The sequence below is a fragment of the Mixophyes fleayi genome, chromosome 1, assembly GCF_038048845.1.
Source record: "Mixophyes fleayi isolate aMixFle1 chromosome 1, aMixFle1.hap1, whole genome shotgun sequence".
NCBI classification, from domain to species: domain Eukaryota; kingdom Metazoa; phylum Chordata; class Amphibia; order Anura; family Limnodynastidae; genus Mixophyes; species Mixophyes fleayi.
In genome coordinates this window covers 110498442-110518707 of record NC_134402.1, presented here as the reverse complement: position 1 = coordinate 110518707, position 20266 = coordinate 110498442, and the positions used below count along the sequence as shown (strand labels likewise).

The window sequence follows — 20266 nt, the reverse complement described above, 5'->3', positions numbered from 1 at the left end:
CTAAAATGGACATGACAGATTTGTTGGTACCCCTTAGAAAAGATAAATAATTGGATTATAGTGATATTTCAAACTAATTGCTTTCTTGAATTAGTATCACGTCTTCAATCTTCTAATCAGTCATTCAGTCTGTTTAAATGAATAAAAGTAGTCACTCTTAAGTTTGGTATCAACATGTGCTCCACTCTGAACGCAAACCAGACAAAGCAAAGGAAGGCCGTGGAGACGGAAAAGGTGTGAAATAAATAATGTGGCCAAGATTCTAGCATCTGGTAGCTTGGGTAAAGGTACAAAGTGAGCCATTTTGCTGAAACGATCAACGACCACCCAGATGGTGTTATGACCAGAGGACCATGGGAGACCAACTATAAAGTCCATCGAGAGATGTGTCCAAGGTTTGCGTGAAGAACATAATGGTACCAATTGACCAGGAGGATGGTTCCTAGAGGATTTGTTTTTTGCATATTCCAGGCAAGCGCGAACATAATTCACGACATCCGAAGATAAAGCGGGCCACCAAACCCAGTGAGAAAATGCTTTGTTGGTCCTATAGATTCCTAGATGTCCTACTTAGCAATTGTCATGGCATTCAATGAGGACAGACTTTTTGAAATGAATCGGAATGAATAATTTATTTGCAGGAGTCTGAACTGCAACAATTTTTTGGAACTGGCGGTGTGTGGCCCCAAGATCTTGAGTTAGGGCAAGATGGATAGATTATGAGGGAATAAAAGGTTGCAGGTCAGGAGAATGAGGATGGCATGCCATGAAACTTCGGGACAAAGAATCAGTTTTGGTGTTCTTTGAACCTGGATGGAAAGTGATGATGAAATTAAACTGGGTAAAAACCAATGCCCAGCGGACCTGTCTGGCATTCAGTGTTTTTGCAGTCTGGATATACTGGAGGTTTTTGTGATCAGTGAAGACTGTAATGACATGGATTGCTCCCTCTAACCAGCGTCACTACTCTTCAAAGGCCCACTTGATGGCCAACAATTCACGATTACTGATGTCATAGTTGATCTCAGCTGGCGAGAATTTTCTGGAAAGGTATGCACAGTGAAGCAATTTTTTAATCTGCGGATCCTTTTGAGAAAGAATGGCACTTCCCCCAACATCTGAAACATCTACTTCCCCAATAAATGGGAGTTCCGGGTCTGGGTCCCTAAGAACAGGTGCAAAAGTGAAGCCGGCTTTAAGAGCTGAAAAACTCGCCAACGCTTCTGGACACCAATTAGCCGTGTTACCACCTTTCCAGGTGAGAGCAGTGATAGGAGCTACCAAGGAGGAGAATGACCGTATAAATCTACGATAGTAATTGGTGAAGCCAAGTAATCTTTGAATAGCCTTCAAATTAGTAGGAAGGACCCAGTCCTGAATTGCCTGAACCTTACTGGAATCCATTGAGAAACCAGATGACGAGATAATGTACCCTAGGAAGGCTACACTGGAGAGCTTGAACTCGCACTTCTCCAGTTTTGCATAGAGCTGGTGTTGACGTAGTTTTTACAGGATGTCACGAACATGTTGACGGTGCTGAAACAAGGATTGCAAATAAATTAAGATATCATCCAGATAAACGACAACTGTCATTCCAAGGAATTCTCGTAAGACATTGTTGATGAGGTCTTGGAAGACTGCTGGAGCATTACACAAACCGAACGGCATAACTAGATACTCGTAGTGTCCTGACTGAGTGTTGAAGGCTGTTTTCCACTCATCTCCCCTTCTTATACGTATAAGATTGTAGGCACCTCGGATGTCAATCTTTGAGAAAATGGTGGCTGATTTAAGCTGGTCAAATAAGATGCAAATTTATGGCAGAGGATACGTGTTTTTAACCGTGATTTTATTCAGGCCACAAAAATCTATGCCTCGTCTAAGACTGCCATCTTTTTTGGCCACTAAGAAACAACCAGCTCCTACAGGGGATTTGGAAGGGCAGATGAATCCTTTTTGCAGGTTCTCTTCCACATACTGCTCCATAGCCTGGTTCTCAGGGATAGACAATGAATAAAGACGCCCTTTGGGCAACTTAGAACCAGGAATAACATCAATTGCACAGTCATAATCCCGATCAGGTGGGAGAGAGTCAGCTCTCTTCTTACAGAACACATCACTAAAGTCCTGGTAGAGCTCAGGTAACAATTCTGGATTAGGCTGAAGAACTCTGAGAGGTAGGGTCAAGCATGTAGAAGAAAACTCTGGACTCCAACGGATGATCTCCCTCTTTTTCCAATCTATGAGTGGATTACGGCTCTAAAGCCAAGGATACCCCAGCATTAAAGGTGCAGAGGGACAGGCGATCAGGAAGAACGAGAGCTCCTCCGTATGGAGGACTCCTACAGATAAACGAACCAATGGAGTCTTAGCGAGTATTCTATCCCCAACCAAGGGGTTACCATCCAAGCCATAGACGGTAACGCTCAAACCCAATTTGATATTAGGAATGCCAAGTGACTGAGGCAAGTGAATATCCAGAAAGTTACCTGCTGCACCACTATCGAGGAAGACGGACACATCAGTAGAATGATTTCTGAAGATTAAACGTGCAGGAACTTACAAAGAATTTTCCGAAGAGATTATTTGGAAACCTAAACACACCTCTTCACCAGAGCTTAGGTTTAGGCGTTTCCCGTCTTGATGGGGCAAGTACGAACTAGGTGGCCCGATTGACCACAATACATGCAGAGACCCAGGGAGCGCCGTCTAGAGAGCTCTTCAGGAGGCAGATGGTAAGCGCCCAACTGCATGGGCTCAGGAGTGTCCAGACAGGTAGAACATGACTTTGTTGTGAGCAAGGAGGTAAAGATGACTCTCTCTTGGCTTTCCTCTCCTTGATTCTGCGATCGATCTTGATAACAAGTTGCATCAAACTTTCAAGTGAGAATGGCGTGGGATACTGTACTAAAGAGTCCTTGATTTGTTCCGTAAGGCCTAAGCAGAACTAACTCCGAAGCACCGGATCATTCCACTCACTATTGGTCGACCACCGTCTGAATTCTGCACAATACTCCTCCACTGCACGCTGTCCTTGTCTCAAAGCCCGGAGAGGAGATTCAGCAGAGGCCACTCTCTCTGGGTCATCATATAGCAAGCCTAAGGCCTGGAAAAAAGCATCCACGGTTTATAAGGAGGGACATGCTGGTGGGAGAGTGAAGGCCTGGGACTGGGGATCACCCTGGAGTAAGGAGATTACAATACCATCTCTTTGTTGCTCAGAGCCAGAGGAGCGTGGTCTCAGGCGAAAATATAATTTGCAACTCTCCTTGAGGTTGCGGAAGGAGAACCTGCTTCCAGAAAATCGATCGGACAAGTTCAATTTTGGCTCTGTAACAACGCCAGAGGAGGCCTGTTGAACCTGCGGATTTCTGGAGACTCTTCTTGTATTGACAAGCGATGAGATAAACTTTGCACTACCTGTGACATGGTCTGGATCTGATTTGCCAAGACCTGGGATGGGGAAAGGTTCCCCTCGCTGTCGCAAATGACAGAATTACCTCCAATCTTCACTGGCCAGTTATAATGTTATGGCCACCAGTGCGTCATAAACTTGTAGAACTAGCGGAAGAGGTCTTCACCTATAGCAGCTGCCTTTCCTGTAGAGACTGATTATGCTCACAGGTACTCGGATGCCCCCAGGTCTTGTAGTACAAGTTTATGGACACACAGCGGCACACAGTAAAAGACCAGGTAATAGTAGGGACAGGCCAGTGGTCTGCGGACTGGACAGAGATGATACAAACAGGGTCAGGACCACAGTCAAAGGTTCAGAGTCTGGGTACAGGCAGAAGGTCAGTTCAAAAGGAAAAGGTTCAGAGTCCAGGAACAGACAGGGTTCATACACAGAAAACCAATCCAAGGTTTATCACCAATGCAGCACAGAAGCAGGTAGCAAACTATAACAGAACGCTATAACCGGCAATGAGGCTCAGTCCTCACTGACTAAATTAGTACTCATATCGCTTCCATCAGAGATCTGGAGCTTCGGTGTTCAGGTAAGTCTTTATATTGTTTTCGTTTTTCTCAGAATTTGTTGTTTTTTTTGTAGGAGAAAAGCCTGTTGGAATTTTCAGAATACCACCTAAATACATTGCTTGATTGCAGTGGCTGCAGCTAAAGGTTGTGCAAAAAAATATTAGGTTAAGGGTCCCATCATTTTTGCCCATGCCATTTTTATTTATTTTATTATTTAAAATATTCTGATGAACTAAAACTCCAATGCACTTATAACTGCTATTAAATATGGAATAAACAATGATGGAGTCCAATTACTTTCGTTAGTTTCATGCTATTTTTGAGAATTATATTATATATATATGCACAAACATATATACATATACACGTGCGCTACGTGGCATAACTGCTAACAGCTGCATGAAATTAAACATACAGCCATTCAATATCCAGAGTCAAGCATTAGCACATTAGTACAATGGGTCACACTGTAGATCTCAGTGACTTTCAACGAAGCACTGTCATAGGATGCCACCTTTCCAACCAGTCAGTTTCTCAAATTTCTGCCCTGCTAGAGCTGTTCCGGTCAACTCAGCCATAAAATGTCAGGCACACAAGCTCACAGAATGGAACTTGCAAGTGCTGAAGCACATGCCGCTTAAAAATTATCTGTCCTTAGTTGCAACAGATTTCCAAACTGCTCTGTTAGCAATTCAGCACAAGAACCATTCGTCGGAAGCCATTGGGATTCCATGGCCTAACATTTACACAAAAGCCTCAGATCACCATGCGCAATGCCAAACATCAACTGCAGTGGTGTAAAGCAAACCACTATTGGACTCTGCAGCAGAGAAATGTTCTCTGGAGTGACAAATCACATTTCCCCATATGGTAGTATGATAGATGAATATGGGTTTGTCGGGTACCAGGAGAACGTTTCCTAACCAAATGCATATTACCAAGTGTAAAGTTTGGTGAGAAGGAATAATGGCCTGGTGCTGTTTTTTATGGTTTAACATGGGCCCCTTAGTTCCATTGCTAGGGAATCTTAATTGATGAATTAATAAAACTGATTAAATGAATTCATAGAACTTAATTATTGAATGCTAGAGCATTCAATGACATTCTAGAGAATTGTGTGCTTCCAAATTTGTGGTAACATTTTTTGGAAGGCCTTTTTCTGCATGACAATGCTCCCATATACAAAGCAAGGTTCATCAAAAGGTTCAACTGTGAGCCAGGCCTTATCACCCAAATTAGTGCCTGGTCTCACTAATCCTGAAACATGGTTGTTAATTAGGAGACAGTCCACTTCTTGCTCACGAATCAGATTTCTATACTGCTCCAGAGTGATGCAAGGAGCTTGGAATATTATATAGGCCTGTAATACACAAGCATTGCTATAAATGGCCAGTAGTGGGTTTACTTGCTCTTTACTATATTGTACTTTACTCAAGTTATATCTGTATGAAAATAAACACGTGTCAGACACTGCTGATCTCCTTTCTTTATTTTCTCTAGCTCAATCTCTTCAATAAGCACACGTCAATGCACAGGGCTTTGTACAACATATAAAAGAAACAGGATAGGAATCAGTAGCGTATGTGGAATGTGTAGGCATATTGATGAAAGGCAACATACTGTATTTTAACATGACTATAGCAAATACTTATCTTTTGAAATCCAGCAGTACTGAACATACCACTTAGCACATTAAAGTAATCAATGGATTTAAATAAACTTTTTTTTTTTTTTAACATAAATACATATTGAACACATATTCATACTCGTAGAGATAGAGTGCTTGATTTACAATTTAATATAAAAAAGTAATTTTGTGCATGAATAAAGATGCATCTGTGCATTTGAATCTCCAAGTCAGTTATTTCAGTTGCATATATACCCTAACATGCATGCAACCTTAAATCTAGCATATAGATGCATCCGGAGCAGAGATGAAAATATCCTCATCATCGACTCAAAAACCTGCCTCCAGATAATGTGGTTGCAAAATGTACATTTCATAGCTATTGTATTTTAAGGTCTGCATATCTGAATATAAGATGCATCGCAAAGGGGCGCGCTTAACTTGCAACTGCAAACCTTACTGTACTGCACTTGCACATTAATGATCTGATTCTCTAAGCACAAGGGGCCGCAAGCGCAAGATACACACAGCTGTAAATATGGATGCAAGTGTTCATTTTTCACTAAGACAATCTTTGCTTTGCTCTAAATCAGGCCCACAAATGATCACTTCAACTTGAGCACATATTGAAACATGATGCTATCGACCCTGAAAAGAAAACAAATTAAAAATAATTTACTTGTGCATCTGCCAACTGCGCCAATATTGAGAATTCAACCATAACATAATTACGTACTTTAACACACACTTCAACTAATGTAATGCAAACATTCAAACACACTAAAGTTTAGATTTTCTTTACTACCTAATGCCAAAGTTCTGTTAAAGTCTTAAAAATATCCCACACAGTTTTTGAGGAATACAAAGATACTGCCATGTTAGTCACAATGTATGCTAAAGTTGACTTTAAAGACTTCCTTACTGCCTTAGGATAAAATAAGTCATCAAAACATTTCAAGTAACACAGAATTGTGCTCTGTACCACTCACGTTAAAATATATCGTGGCGCTTAGATTGTAAACCTGATAAGTAAGAATAAAATAACAATGTATCACTTTGAAATGTACATATACATGTTTTGTTTACATTGAGTTTAAATTTAAAGTTAAGCTCCACATTATTGGACAAAGTTTAAAGTTTGTTGAGTGGGGTATAGTGATAGTCCCTCCATTCACATTGTAGGCTGCCACACTAAGTGGAGCGCTCACAATTTTAATACCATTTTTGTTTGCTGCACAAGAGTTTAAACACGTCATAAAATAGACTCATTTCAGAAAGCAGGGAAAAATGAAATTGTTAAGAAGGTATAAGAGCCAAGCTACATCTGGTACTTTATCCATTAGAGATACTGGATGCCTGCCAGTCAAAAAATATCTTATGTTTTACTAAGACTTGATGGACCTTGTGTCTTGGTATACACAGTGTAAGTGTACAGACAAGCTATTAGTCACCCAAAAATATGTTTACTTGAAAAGCAATGACATTTGTATGGGTCATTTTATTTACAGAAATATAGACTTTACTATCTGCAACTGCTAAATCAGAGCCAACAAACTCTACAGAGCTACATGTATAACAGCCATATTTTGATTATGGTCCAATGAATTTAATATTTAATATTTCTCTAGGTTGTTTTCTGACATATGGTCCCGTTATGAAAATTACATTCTGTCTTTACTCAACTCCCTTGTCTGGTGTTATTAACATACGCATTTTTAAATTAGTTTAAATTCCATTTTACTGGAGTAACATGGTCAGCATAATGACATATTAAAAAGTTTAAATGAACTATAAATCGGATTGAATGGCTTTTCTATTTGTTGCTGTGTGTAGGCATTACCAAGAGGGAGTGGGAGACTTTCCTGGAAGGTAGAAGCTATATAAAGAAGCAGCCCCTGCAGGCATTCACCCTTAAAGGTACTTAAGGAGCGTAGCTCAGTCATTGCTAGACCATTTAATTTAATCTTCAAGGATTACATTACAGCAGGTACAACAGCACCACAAGATTAGCAGAGAGCTCTCAGTGTATTTATGACTTACTCATAAGGAGCAAATTGCTGGCCAGTTAGCATCAATTACCAGGAAGCTACTTGAATTCTAATCAAAGGTTGAAATACAAGACCATATTATGTATTACAAAATATAATACATGCCAGGGACTCCTATGCTAAACCATGGGGGAATAATACTGGAGCTGAGAGATAACACAGTGAATGCATCACAGCTATGAACTAGTGGTAGATTTTACAGCTACAAACAAGAAGAGCGGAAAGTCCACAAACACCATAAAATGTGATTCTGTGGCGTAGATATTCAACTATAAAACAGCTACACTCAAGGGAAAGAGATAGCCTGCTGCACAGTAGACACAACTTTATTGACTACAGTAGAAGTGTTACTTGCACTCTCAAAATTAAAAGTAAATTAGTCAATGGGTCCAGATGGTAAGCATTCCAGAGTATTACAATAACTAAAAATAGTATTTGCAGCAACCTTTTTCACCAGTCACTTCTGTCAGGTATAATTCTAGATGATTGGAGAATGTCAAATTTCGTTCCATTACAGAAAAGTCAGTAGGGAAGAATATCATAGCCACAGACTGGCGAGTCTCACATCAATAGTAGGCAAATTGGAATCATTAAAAAGATACTTGTTGACTATTTAGAGCAGTGTTTCCCAACCCCAGCCCTAACAGTGCATGTTTTCCATATCTCCTGGCTGGAGGACAGGTGTAGTCATTACTGACACAGGTGGTACCAGTTATTTCACGTGTGACCTGCAAAACAATCACTGTTATGGCTTCCTGAGGGCTGGGCCAAGGGAACACTGATTTAGTGTCAAAACACATCAAACATATCTAGATTATTTTTGACTCTGTAATATAAATGATAGATCAGGTGGGTCAGTGGAGGTAACTTATTTTGGTTTTAGCAAGGCAGTTGAAACAATATCAAACAATACATTCATTCATAAACTGAAAATCCTCCCAGACTCCCAGAAGTGTAGGCCACTCTCCCTGATCTCGCCCACTTCCCTAGAGAAATGGGTGGGGCAGGGAATTGATCACGTGATTTGCTGTGAATGGCATCATCATGGACCCACTGTGCAATGGTACAAACATGTCATGGCGAAGTAGGGTGTGGGTCTGTGATGACACTATTCACGTCAACACACCCCCTGACCTTCCAACCTGGACCTCAAAAGCAGGCAAATATGCCCCCAACTCTCACAAGTCTAAATTTTGGCAGACACCAAGAAAGAGATGTCTTATTGGATAGTAATAGTGACTTTGTAGAAAATGTGGATGTAGCTGTATAGATCTGGGTAGTTTTTGGGTGGATGTTATATTCTAACTTTCCTTTTTTAAACTGTTAGGAGGTATGGAAGAATATACAAATTCAGAGAGGTACAGTATTTTTACATGGTTGGGAAATGTACCATAAATGCAGATGATAATCATAGCTAATTTCTAAAAAAAATAAAAAATATTATTAATATAATTATTTTGAGGGGAAATGAAATACCGGAGCTATATAAAAGGTATTATGGATTTATTTTAGAAGATTTCTGGTATTTTTATATTTTCATGTTTGGATCACAGTTTATGCTTTTAACTTTAAAAGAAATAAGCATTTTTTTTACACTATAATCTTGTTAACCAATCATGATATGTAAAAATAAAACAAAGTGAGTGGCTGACAAGATTTTCATTTAAAAACAGAGTTCACACTGATTCCATCAGCTACTGTGATAGTAGAATGGACACGTCAAGGATAGCAAGCACAGCAACAGGAACAAATACAGCAGCGCCCAATTCATCTAAACACAAAAGGCTTTCTGGATCAGCAGATTGAAATTGAGTGGTAAAAACAAAACAGTGTCAGAGCTGACTGGGCAGCTGACCAAAGCACAGACTCTGGCCGAGAGACATTCACACAATGTTGAGTTAGTCAGTAGTTGATAGAACAACCATGTAACGATTTAAGGTCTGTGAAATTCAAGCTCATCCATTCTCTCAGGTGTACTGTAAATGGAGCCCTTTGTCTTCCAGAAGATGAATTGGATTTGTACTACTGAATAAATCTGGCAATTTCATTAAAGAAATATATTTTAAACTGTGATACATTTTGGTGGTTGTGATTAATGAGATTCACACATTTCTGACAGTGACTATAGCTACAAAAAAATTCTGATTACTCTAACCTCGACGTCAAAGAAATACACACTTACCATAAAACACCCAAACAATATTTCCGACAGGTCTGATATAAATTCTGAATAGAGAAAATGCAGGCACTGGAGATTCACGTCACTTAAATTGGCCACACTGAGATTGACGGTTTTAAAGGGGTAATGCCAGAACCCACCGCCTCTATAATCTAATAAAAGGGTTAGAGTTAGGATTAGGGTTAGGGAAATGGAATAGGGTTATGCGCCTGGTCCTCACATTGCCCCCTTAAAACTGACAATCTCACTGTGACCATTTTAAGTAGAGATGCTCAGGCTCGGTTCCCCGAGAACCGAACACACCCGAACTTAACAGATCTGACTACCGAGCCGGTTCGGCACTTTCGCACGCCCTCGGAACTGAAAACAAGACGAAACGTCATTGTTACGTTGTTGGATCTCACGAGTTTTGGTTTCTATAAGTACCGCCCACCACAGTGATCCAGCGCCATTTCACAAAGGGACACAGAAGGGGTTGCACAGTTCTTGGCAGTCTCTAGTGCAGTTGGGTAGCGTCATAGGTAGAAAAGAAAAAGGATGGGTAGCAGTGTGCTTCAAAGTCTCCAGTGACATTCAGGAGAGCTCCATTGCTAATTGTCATTTCTGAAATAGAAATAATAGGTCTGGCAGGCTTGGTCTTCAAATTCTGCAGTCATATTGTACTGTGTTATATAGGTAAAACACAAAGAGGAGAGCTCCATTGCTAATTGTCATTGCTGAAATAGTAATAATAGGACTGGCAGTGTTGTTCTTAATATGCAGTCACATTGTACTCTGTTTTCAAAACGGATTCACAGCAGTACCTTGGTTAAGAAAAAAAGGCCTGTAATCCAGGCAAAGTTATCTGCAGAAAATAATAAAAGTGCCAACTTGTCATTCTACACACGCAGTGGCAAGGAAAGAATGAGGCCTTCGCCTTTCGCTATAAGTGCTAGTTCTGCAACTGTCACTGAGGCATCTTCTTGTAAGGTCAGTCATGACAAAGCAAGACCTTGTCATTCGCACTCCAAAAGTGGTGTCCAAATACTTTTACATGTAAAAGTCGAACTGGAAGAAAACAGTAAGGCATTAGAGGAAAATGTATGTTCATATTCAGAAATGACACAAATCCCTGGATTGGTCTTGGTCTGATAAATGCACGCATCCCGGGGATGTCAGCGCTCGTCACTATGTATTAGCTGTAGAATTACCACAGTTATCCAAGAAACAGGTGGAGCGATCAAATGAATCATAACTGATTTCATGATACAAGGACAATTCCATCTCGCACCACTTTTCTTTACTGACACTGCTGTGTGGCAATGTTTCCTAGATGTGCTATGAACTGCCGTGTGTTTGAGTCATTGCTCTGTTGCTTAGCATCCAGCCAGGTCGCTGTAGTCTTTGTTTGAATGTGTATGAAAATAATATTGTGACCTGTGAGATGGTCCAAATTGACTGCAAATGACTTGAAATTAATGTTATTGAGGTTAATAGTAATGTAGGCAAAAAAAGGCAAAATTATGTGATTTTAGCAAAAAAATAGAGATTTTAGAACAAAATAGGGATCCAAAACCGAAACCAAACCAAAACACGCAAGGGCGGTTTTGCCAAAACCAAAACACAAAGTTAATCCAGGTCCAAAACCAGAACCAGAACACGGGGGTCAGTGAACATCTCTAATTTTAAGTGATAGCATTTTCTGTATTCCGAATTCATATCAGATCTTCCGGAAATGTGGTTTGGGTGTTTTATGGTAAGTCTCTATTTCTTTGATGTCTGCCTTAGAGTATTCGTAATTTTTATGTATCTATAGTCACTGTCGGAAATTTATCAATCGGAGAAACCTACCCCACCTATACATTTCACCCACAACTTGCAAAATAATTATAGCAATTTAGCAAATGCCAAATGTTTTCTTCAACCATCACCATTGCTGTGAAGCACCGATTAAACTGTTTATAGATATAGGTAACATTTTTACACGCTATGCATTAAGATGTGCTTTATTTGCAATGATCTGATGCATGTAGGGGAGAATTACATGTTGTACATTTGTACACCAGATATGTACCATTTGCATTTAATGTATAAAAGCAAGCAATGAATAAACCTTAGCCTTGTAACTATGCAATGGATGTGCATAGAGTACACTACTCAACTACTCCAATCTTCCACATTTTGACTGGGTAAATTGCGTGTGGTTTAAATAAATAGAGAGATATGTACAAGAACTACATCTGTAATGATATGATAAATCAGACATATGCAGACATTTTTTTAGCTGTGTTGATGTACAAGCAGTTTGGGAACTATTGTGATTTTGTTCAGGACTCCAAAAAGAAGTGGTTTCCAATAGAATGTTGTGCATATCTGACAATCAAGGGCCTTTAAAACAGATTCTGGGTCCCAGGTTGGAGTGCTATCCCACATATAGATCCTGAGATCTAAGTAATTTATTTTAGAATGGGTAGAAATTGGACCAGGTCTCAGTCATAAGTTTCATTTAGCGCCATTGTACCTGCCAACCAATTGTTATGTAGAGATATACATCCGCATGTACACAAGCAATACATATCACCAAGACAAGTGAATGGTTTCATTACTTACCTATACACACAGAGACAGCATGACATAGCTTGGCATGGTGTCAATCATGAATGAATTCTAACACTGAAAAGTTGGTCTCAGTAGGTAGTTATTAAAGCAAACGATTGCATAGTAAAAACTGAGAATAGAAACATGCAAATTTGCCTGTGTTGCTGGGCTATCTAGAAAAAAAACACAAAAATACCACCACTATATATGCTTTGTTAATATTTTTAAGAATTATTGATGTAAAACAATGTTTCCAGGTCATTATGACGGTCACCACAGTTCATTTATTAGGGATTGCTTTATAGCTCATACTTGGAAATTGCAATTAGAATCATTTCAGCATTCCTTAATGTGGCAACAAATCTAACTGCAATTAACAAGATTTCACGCCTGAGCGCCAGAACATATTAAACAAATCTCTAATTCAGTGGCAGTTTTAGGGTCACCTGGGCACCGAATCCACTCTGTTAAGACTGAATTACATTTTCTTAACTGTGTGAATATATAAAATAACCACATACAATGGTCACAGGTAATCAATCACACAAGAAAAATTTATCAAATGTGAAAAACTATATTAATAAAAATGACTTTTTATCCATTGATATATTTGTTTGTTTTTTTTCTCTGTTTATTCTCTGTTTCTCTGTCATCGGAAAAGATTCTAATAAAGAAGCATTATTTACATCAGACTTAAAAAACTGGTGGCTCTCTATTGTCGTTGAACATCTTTTTAGTTTAACCACATTTGGAAAGCCAAATTGTTGTCTAGCCCTTTGACAATATGACTTTGAAGACGTGTAACCAAAACTTACAGAAGCCGCCAACCACATGATTTCTACATTCTTCCTTTTTTTGGCATGAGTGTTTTGGTGAAGGTTTTCAAGGAGTTCCTTTAGGTCACTTCGATCCTGAAATAACTGTGGACCTGAAAGAAGCAAGCAGAGATAGAACGTACAGGCTCAATGTGTTTTTGCACTTTTGTATACAAGATTGAAAGCAGAAGTTTGAGTACGGACATTTTCTCTACAGACACTATAAACACAACTGTATTTGCCACCATTGAATACAACATTATTCAAGATTGAAACATTCCCAACCAAACGCACCCTCACTAGTATTTAAAATGAAAGAAATAAGTTGAATATATAACAAAACATGGTGGACTTACTATCAGTCATTATACAATGTAAGGAATATTACTAATATTTGTCAGTACATTATGCATACACTGAGTTCATCTATTAAGCGACCTTCTATGTAATAAACTGTGCAAAAGGATGCAAAAGAACAACTGTCCGACAGTAGGAAATATTCACAATGGTCCCACATTCTGTATAACCTTGCATATACAATAAAATATGTTTCCTGGTAATGGTACATGTATTCATTGAAAAATATTGTTATACATTTATTGTTGAACAAAGGTGCGCACAGTTGTAGAAGGACTGAACTTGATTCATGATAAAGACTATATAAAATGTAAATATTGTACGTGAACAATGTAAACATAGCAGTATAGAGGTATATGTTCTCAGATTAGAAGGCGCTCTAAGGTGACTAGTTATTAACAGATTGTGCTGATTTACCATTGTTAATATATGCTTCTTATAGAAGTAATTATGTAAGCCAAACATTCATGTACCACTGTATAACAACATCTATGCATTTGTTTAGAGGGGAGAAATCGTTAATTAATGTAGCGAGGGTATGGCAATAAGGAACACTCGCCCCCTAGCTGTATAAACTAGTTTTCATAGAGAGAAAGAAGGGCCAGCCCTAACTGTGCAGTTGTGAAACACATATAGGGGTAAATGTGTCAATCTGAGAGTTTTCCGTCGGGTTTGAAAAACCAATCAGATTCTAGCTATCATTTATTTAGTACATTCTACAAAATGATAACTAGATTCCGATTGGTTGCTATAGGCAACATCTTTACTTTTCAAACCAGCCGGAAAACTCTTAGCTTGATACATTTATCCCGTAGCATGCAGAATAGAACCCCTGGTTCACTTAGATGGACAGGGCTAAAAAGAATGTACATGTGACACCGAAATCGAATCAGAAGACGCTAAAGATTACAGAATGTGATGCAAGTGAGAGGAGGGAACCCTGTTATGGCACATTATTGAATGATTGATTAAATGAGGAAACTTTATAAGATTTGTTTGTTGATGATAAAAAAAAAAACCATGTTCAAGTTCCTGTACTATTTGGCATGCACGCAAATCTCTTGGCTTCTTTTGTGCCCGAATTCCAATATTATGGGACAGAGCTAGCTTAGCAAATATTAAATAGCAGAATATATATATATATATATATATATATATATATATACACACACACACACACACACACACACACACATATATACACATATATAAAGAAGTTTATTTGTTTGTATGTTTATTTGTAAGTGAATATCTTTAACACCCCTGCACCGATTTGGATGATGCTAATGCAAGGTGGTCCAGATGGATCCTGGCCAGATATTAAGGGGTTTAGGGACCAGGTCGGACCTCCTGGTTGGTGTATACTGGCTAGAACTTTGACCCACGGAGCCTGTTATGAGCCTTCCACTGGACGGATTTGGTCAAAAATTTCAAAAGACTTTCAACATTGAATCCTAGAAGCCAAACTAGGAGGTGTAGGTCTCAGTCGGACCTCCCGATGGTGTACGCTGGTCAGAACTTTAACCCAGGAAGCCTGTTCTAGGTCTTCCACTGGATGGATTTAGATAATATTTAATATAAAAACAAAAACAACACTGGGCAGCCACCTAATGGGTGTGATGGAAGAGCTTCTACGCTGCTAATTACATCCAACTCATTGTTAACTTAATAACCTGAAGATTTAAAAAAACGGGCAACACTGGGTACTTCAACTAGTTAAAACAAAAATAAAACCAGCATATAACCATTGCTGCTCCAATACTAAACTAGTTATGACTTCCTAGCTTACATACCTTAAATATACAATACATATAGATACCAAGGTTATGCAAACATCATTGGTTAACCCTAGTTCCCTTTACAAATGATCTATATACAGTTAATTCAACAATATTTGAAAACACTGCAATTTTGAAAGGTTGAACAAAACACTAAGACAACACTAAGACAAAACACTAAGTTATTATGACTGGATAACATTTTTAAGCAATCTTTCCAGTATAAGCATTATGCTAGGATGCTCTTTTTATTTGTTTTACATAGCAAGAATATGACAACAGGGACAAGCCAGGTCCTATTTATGCTTCATAATTTTTTTGTGTTTGGTTTTTCATTCAATTTCCATTCTGACCCCCTCCCTGCTGGGGTTAAATGTGCTACATATAAAACTGTTCATAGAAAATCATTTTCTGAAATTATACTTTAGGAGCTGTTCTCAATATAACACAATCGCTGTCATAAATTAATGTGCTTTTTCTGCACCTACAAATGTTGAAGCGAGACAAAAAGCTTTTTGCAAACTATCCACTTTATAGTGAAATGGAAACATTTATTTCTATATCAGGAAATCATCAGACTGTCACAACATTTTATTTCAGTATATCATGCCATTGAACTTAAATAGGGCATTTCAATGATTTATTCTTAACTGAAATAGCAGTACTCAAAGCCATCAATTAATGACCATTCATTTCATAACATCATAATGTAATTATTCTTCCAATGTAACTTAACTTTAATGTATATATTATATATTAGTGTTCTGTTTCATGTAAATCCTATACTGAGACACTTACTGGTCAGAAAACAGAGGCCTTTATCTAGAATACCTTGTGGTCCAGAAGAACATTTAATGGGTCTATTATAAAGAAGGGGCCACATAGGAAGTGTAGCATTACCTATACGTAACATTCTTATTTCCCATTAAAAGGCCATGTATGCACTGGGTAAAACAGTTGTTGGTGGATGCAACTTAAATCACATGTTATCATAGGTTTAGTGAATATAGAGAACTTATAACTATTTATAAGGGGTAACCCATCACATAATTGTGGGGAATAAGGCCTAAATAATAACTGCAGTGTAAATATGGTATATCAAATGAATCCATTGATAAATTGTGCTAAGTGTAAAATGTGAAGCCAGAGAGTCTGTTGTGTGTGCATTCGGTGGCTCTGCACATCCCAGAGTTAGAAGATAGCAGTGTCACCTGTGGCAGCTTCAAAGGCCCCTTCGGTGAGCTATATCCTGGCCTAGTATGGAGTTTTGACACCTGAATAAACTTTTAAGAACCGCTCTGTATGGTGTCTGACTCAAGGAGACCATGAGCTGACTTGGCTATATTTTATATAGACAAAAATAATTTAGTTTTCAAATATGCCACTTAAATTCAATAAAAGTAGTGATCAACCACATATTCCTCAATAGCGTGTTGAAGAGCAGCTCTTATGTGAAATTGAGAATTCTGACACACAGAGAAGTTGAGAAAAGGAGTATAAGCTCAACCTGTACTTAGGCCTGCTTGGTATCAATAGATGAGTAAATTCCATAAGGGATCTATTAATAATAAAATTGGGTCTGTGTGACACTCCACAGAAAAGTTAAGCCACATAGTAGAATTGGGTAGTAAATCAGGCAACAAGTATATGGTGATTGTAAAAAGTGTCACAGACCACAATCATCCTGGAGGTGGGGAAAGGTGTAAAAGTGTCTTTAAAAAGCTGAGACCAGTTACAACAAATTGGCAGTTTCTGGGGATCAATCTAATTGAAGGACTGTTATTTTTTCTGCCTACCCCCAGGCATAAAGATTATTATATGTAAGTTATGCTCTGTACTTTCATCCCATTTGTTTTTTATAACTGTTTGCAATTTTTTATTTGTATGTGAAATCTTTTTCTAATTGTTTTCTATTATCTGTAAGCATTGTACCTTTTGTATATTAAATCTTGCAATTTAATAGTTCTATCCTTATTGCTCTTAACGAATCCATTGCCTGTTTAGAACAGAGAGATTGCTTGGCTAGGTTAACCCTTTAGAAACCAGAGTGTGAAGGGTTAACTGTTAGCTACCAGGGAACCCAATGTGTGAAATTGGGTAAATAAGTCATAGGTTTGCTACGGGCCTTATACGTAGCTGTGGCGGAGAGGGTCTGTGTTGGGAAAGGGACCAGTAGATCTGTAGCCTTAGAGTAAGAGGTGAGTGTGAGATTTCGGCTGGAATCTTGTGTGTTCCCTTACAGTAAGCTTCCAAGTCACGAGTGCGCAGAGGCCGGTTTGTGACAGTTTCCTGACAAAATAGAGGTGATATATTGTATGACTTTGGACTATATGAGAAGATATTAATCAAGAAGTAGCCAAAGGGGCCTAATTCCTGACAATAGGTCTCTGTGGTATGGTTCACTGTATGCGCTAAAGAGCTTGCATCCAAAACAAAATCTTCTGGCCCTTGTGGATACATAAAATGTGTTTACAGTAGAGATCAATGATGATTTAGCTACAGGTGTTCTAGCTGTGGTGTGTGAGGTCTTGATTTATTGTTTTACGATTACTAAACATGGCATTGTCATGTAAATGAAAAAGGAAAACATCATACTAAATATAGTTAAAGCACTTTAAAAAAAATCATAGTAATTGACACCCAGAGGCTCCTGACACTCGTACATTTTGCTCTTTAGCTTGTCATTAGTGTACAGTATTATTATCCTGTATTTACATAGCGCTAACATGCATTACAGCTTTTTGTGCTGCAATTTCCCATTTTGCAAAGTGTTGCTCAATATGCAAGAAGTATGGAGGTCTTTCCTGGTAGGAGCTTACAATCTAAAGGAATAAATAGGAGGTGTGGAAATGGGTGAGGGACAGGGAAATGGCACATCAGGGTCCAGCAACACACTACACTACAAGTTTGTATTAATAACGTATGTGTATGACAAACCACATAGATTATTTCATAGAATGTAAGTGCAAAGTGTTCTTGCATGGATATGAGTCTTTGGATGCTGTGTATATTGGTTTTTGTAGGTCTACAAGTTGCATGCACCCAAACTTGCAGTTGGTCTGAGATGGAATTGCATTTGTGTCCCATCTATGAATAATAGATGAATGAAATTGTTGTGCTTTAGGTGGAAAGCTATGTCTAAGAGATGTCCATCTGTATTTTTATGGTTTAGCCCCGCATAAAGCACCTTTACTAAAGCAATACAGCTTGCTTGACTTAAATGTCGATTAAACAACTAAGGCCAGTGATTGGGACAGGTATACGGTGTCACTACAAAGCTCCTATCGCTTTGTGTACAGATGCCCTTTTTCTGCACATATGAACTTCACAAACACACAATAGACTTTTACACTATACAATATATATGTGGTGTAAATGATGTCCTATTATGTGCTTACAATGCAAAATAAATGGTTCCAGTTTAAATTTAATGTAAGAAAACTGGTGAGCAGAGAAAATCTATAGGTTTCCACCAAATCCCCCAAAAATTAAATTAACCATTTTTATACAGGTCATCAATATGACCAACTGAAATAGCGTTAGGAATACTCTTCAGCCCTCTGCTAATACTGCAGTGCATTATAATAAAGTATCTATCAATCATTATTTTGTGCAAGTTACAAATGTCCTTATAATTCATTAAGTTGATCAATATTAAGATATTTGGTTTGCTGACAAAAGAAAAGTAATTTAAATTATTATCATAAAGCTATCAGAATTAATTTAGGTTTTGGATGAAAAAAAGAAGACTTATGAACCTCTTCTATATAGGACATGACTACTCTTGTCTTGACTACACTTCCTGAATACAGAGAATCAATGATAAAGCTTATAACTTGTGATCGCCATTTACATAACAATATTGGGTTGCTGGATAGAGTACAGTATAATATCTGTAAAAAGAAAAAGATGCCCAAGAATGTGCCAGATAAGCCCCAACTTCCTGTGGCCATACCTCACAACTGTCTTGACTTAGGTAGGGCAGTCTTAACTTGAATATTCTGTCCCGCGGATCAGGAAATTGGGAGGTATCTTTTGTATACAGAGCAGCATTGAACGTGTGCTGTTCGTACCTGCTACTAAGGATCTGACTTATCTACGACGTAAGTCTTTTTGCGTGGCGAATATTGAGTAAAATAGTTCCATGCATGCGCCAGAATGGGACCCAGTAAACACAAATGTTAAATGACACTTACGTTATGATTTGAGGGGTTACAAAAAAATTTTTAAAAAAAGATTATGTTACCAGGTGACAAGCGTGACAAGCATTGAATATGTTTTTTTTCTGTGTGTTTTTTTCGGACTTTATATTCCACATATGTATTGTTTGTAGACTGCAGTTTGTTGTGTCTGTCTCAATTATTACCAATTGATATTTATAGGTCACATGAGGTCCGGAGCACCGTACAGAGGGGACACAACAAGACAGTACATGGTATAATGGTACAATACAGTAAACAAATAACACTACAACCGTGAACACAGCCACTAGGGTGCAAGGGCTATATTCAACGCAGGCTAAAACCTGTGCCCATTAGCGTGGGCTCATCTAACAGGTTAAAAGCCATGAAAGAGGTGCAAAGACAATGGAGGAGTGGAGTCAATGGGCAGAGTGCGCAAGGAGGAGGTGCACAGTGTAGCTGGTAAGCAAAAGTTATAGGTAATAAGAACATGAGGGAAGAGGGCCCTCTATAGGGAAAGGGACAAGGTAGACACATGGGGGTGAGCCAATGTAAGGGGATCTGAGGGCAAAAAGAGCGGGAGAGCTGGCGGATGAGAGTGTAGTATATTACATAGTGAAATGGTTAAGTAGAGAACTGATAGGCTTTTCTAAACAGGTGGATATTTAATGACTGTTTGCAGGTATAGAAGCTAGGGGATAGTCTGATAGAACGAGGGATGGGGGG

The 20266-nt window shown here is 38.5% G+C and overlaps 1 protein-coding gene across 8 annotated transcripts in view; it reads right to left on the bottom strand.

Annotated features, from left to right (window-relative positions):
• INPP4B (inositol polyphosphate-4-phosphatase type II B) overlaps window positions 1-20266 on the bottom strand; it is a 481006-nt gene that overhangs the window by 37237 nt on the left and 423503 nt on the right. For all 8 annotated transcript variants that reach the window (XM_075199307.1, XM_075199316.1, XM_075199324.1 and 5 more), the window contains one exon: window positions 13225-13337. In XM_075199307.1, coding sequence (XP_075055408.1) covers window positions 13225-13337 — 113 coding nt within the window. The remainder of the gene's footprint in view (window positions 1-13224; window positions 13338-20266) is intronic.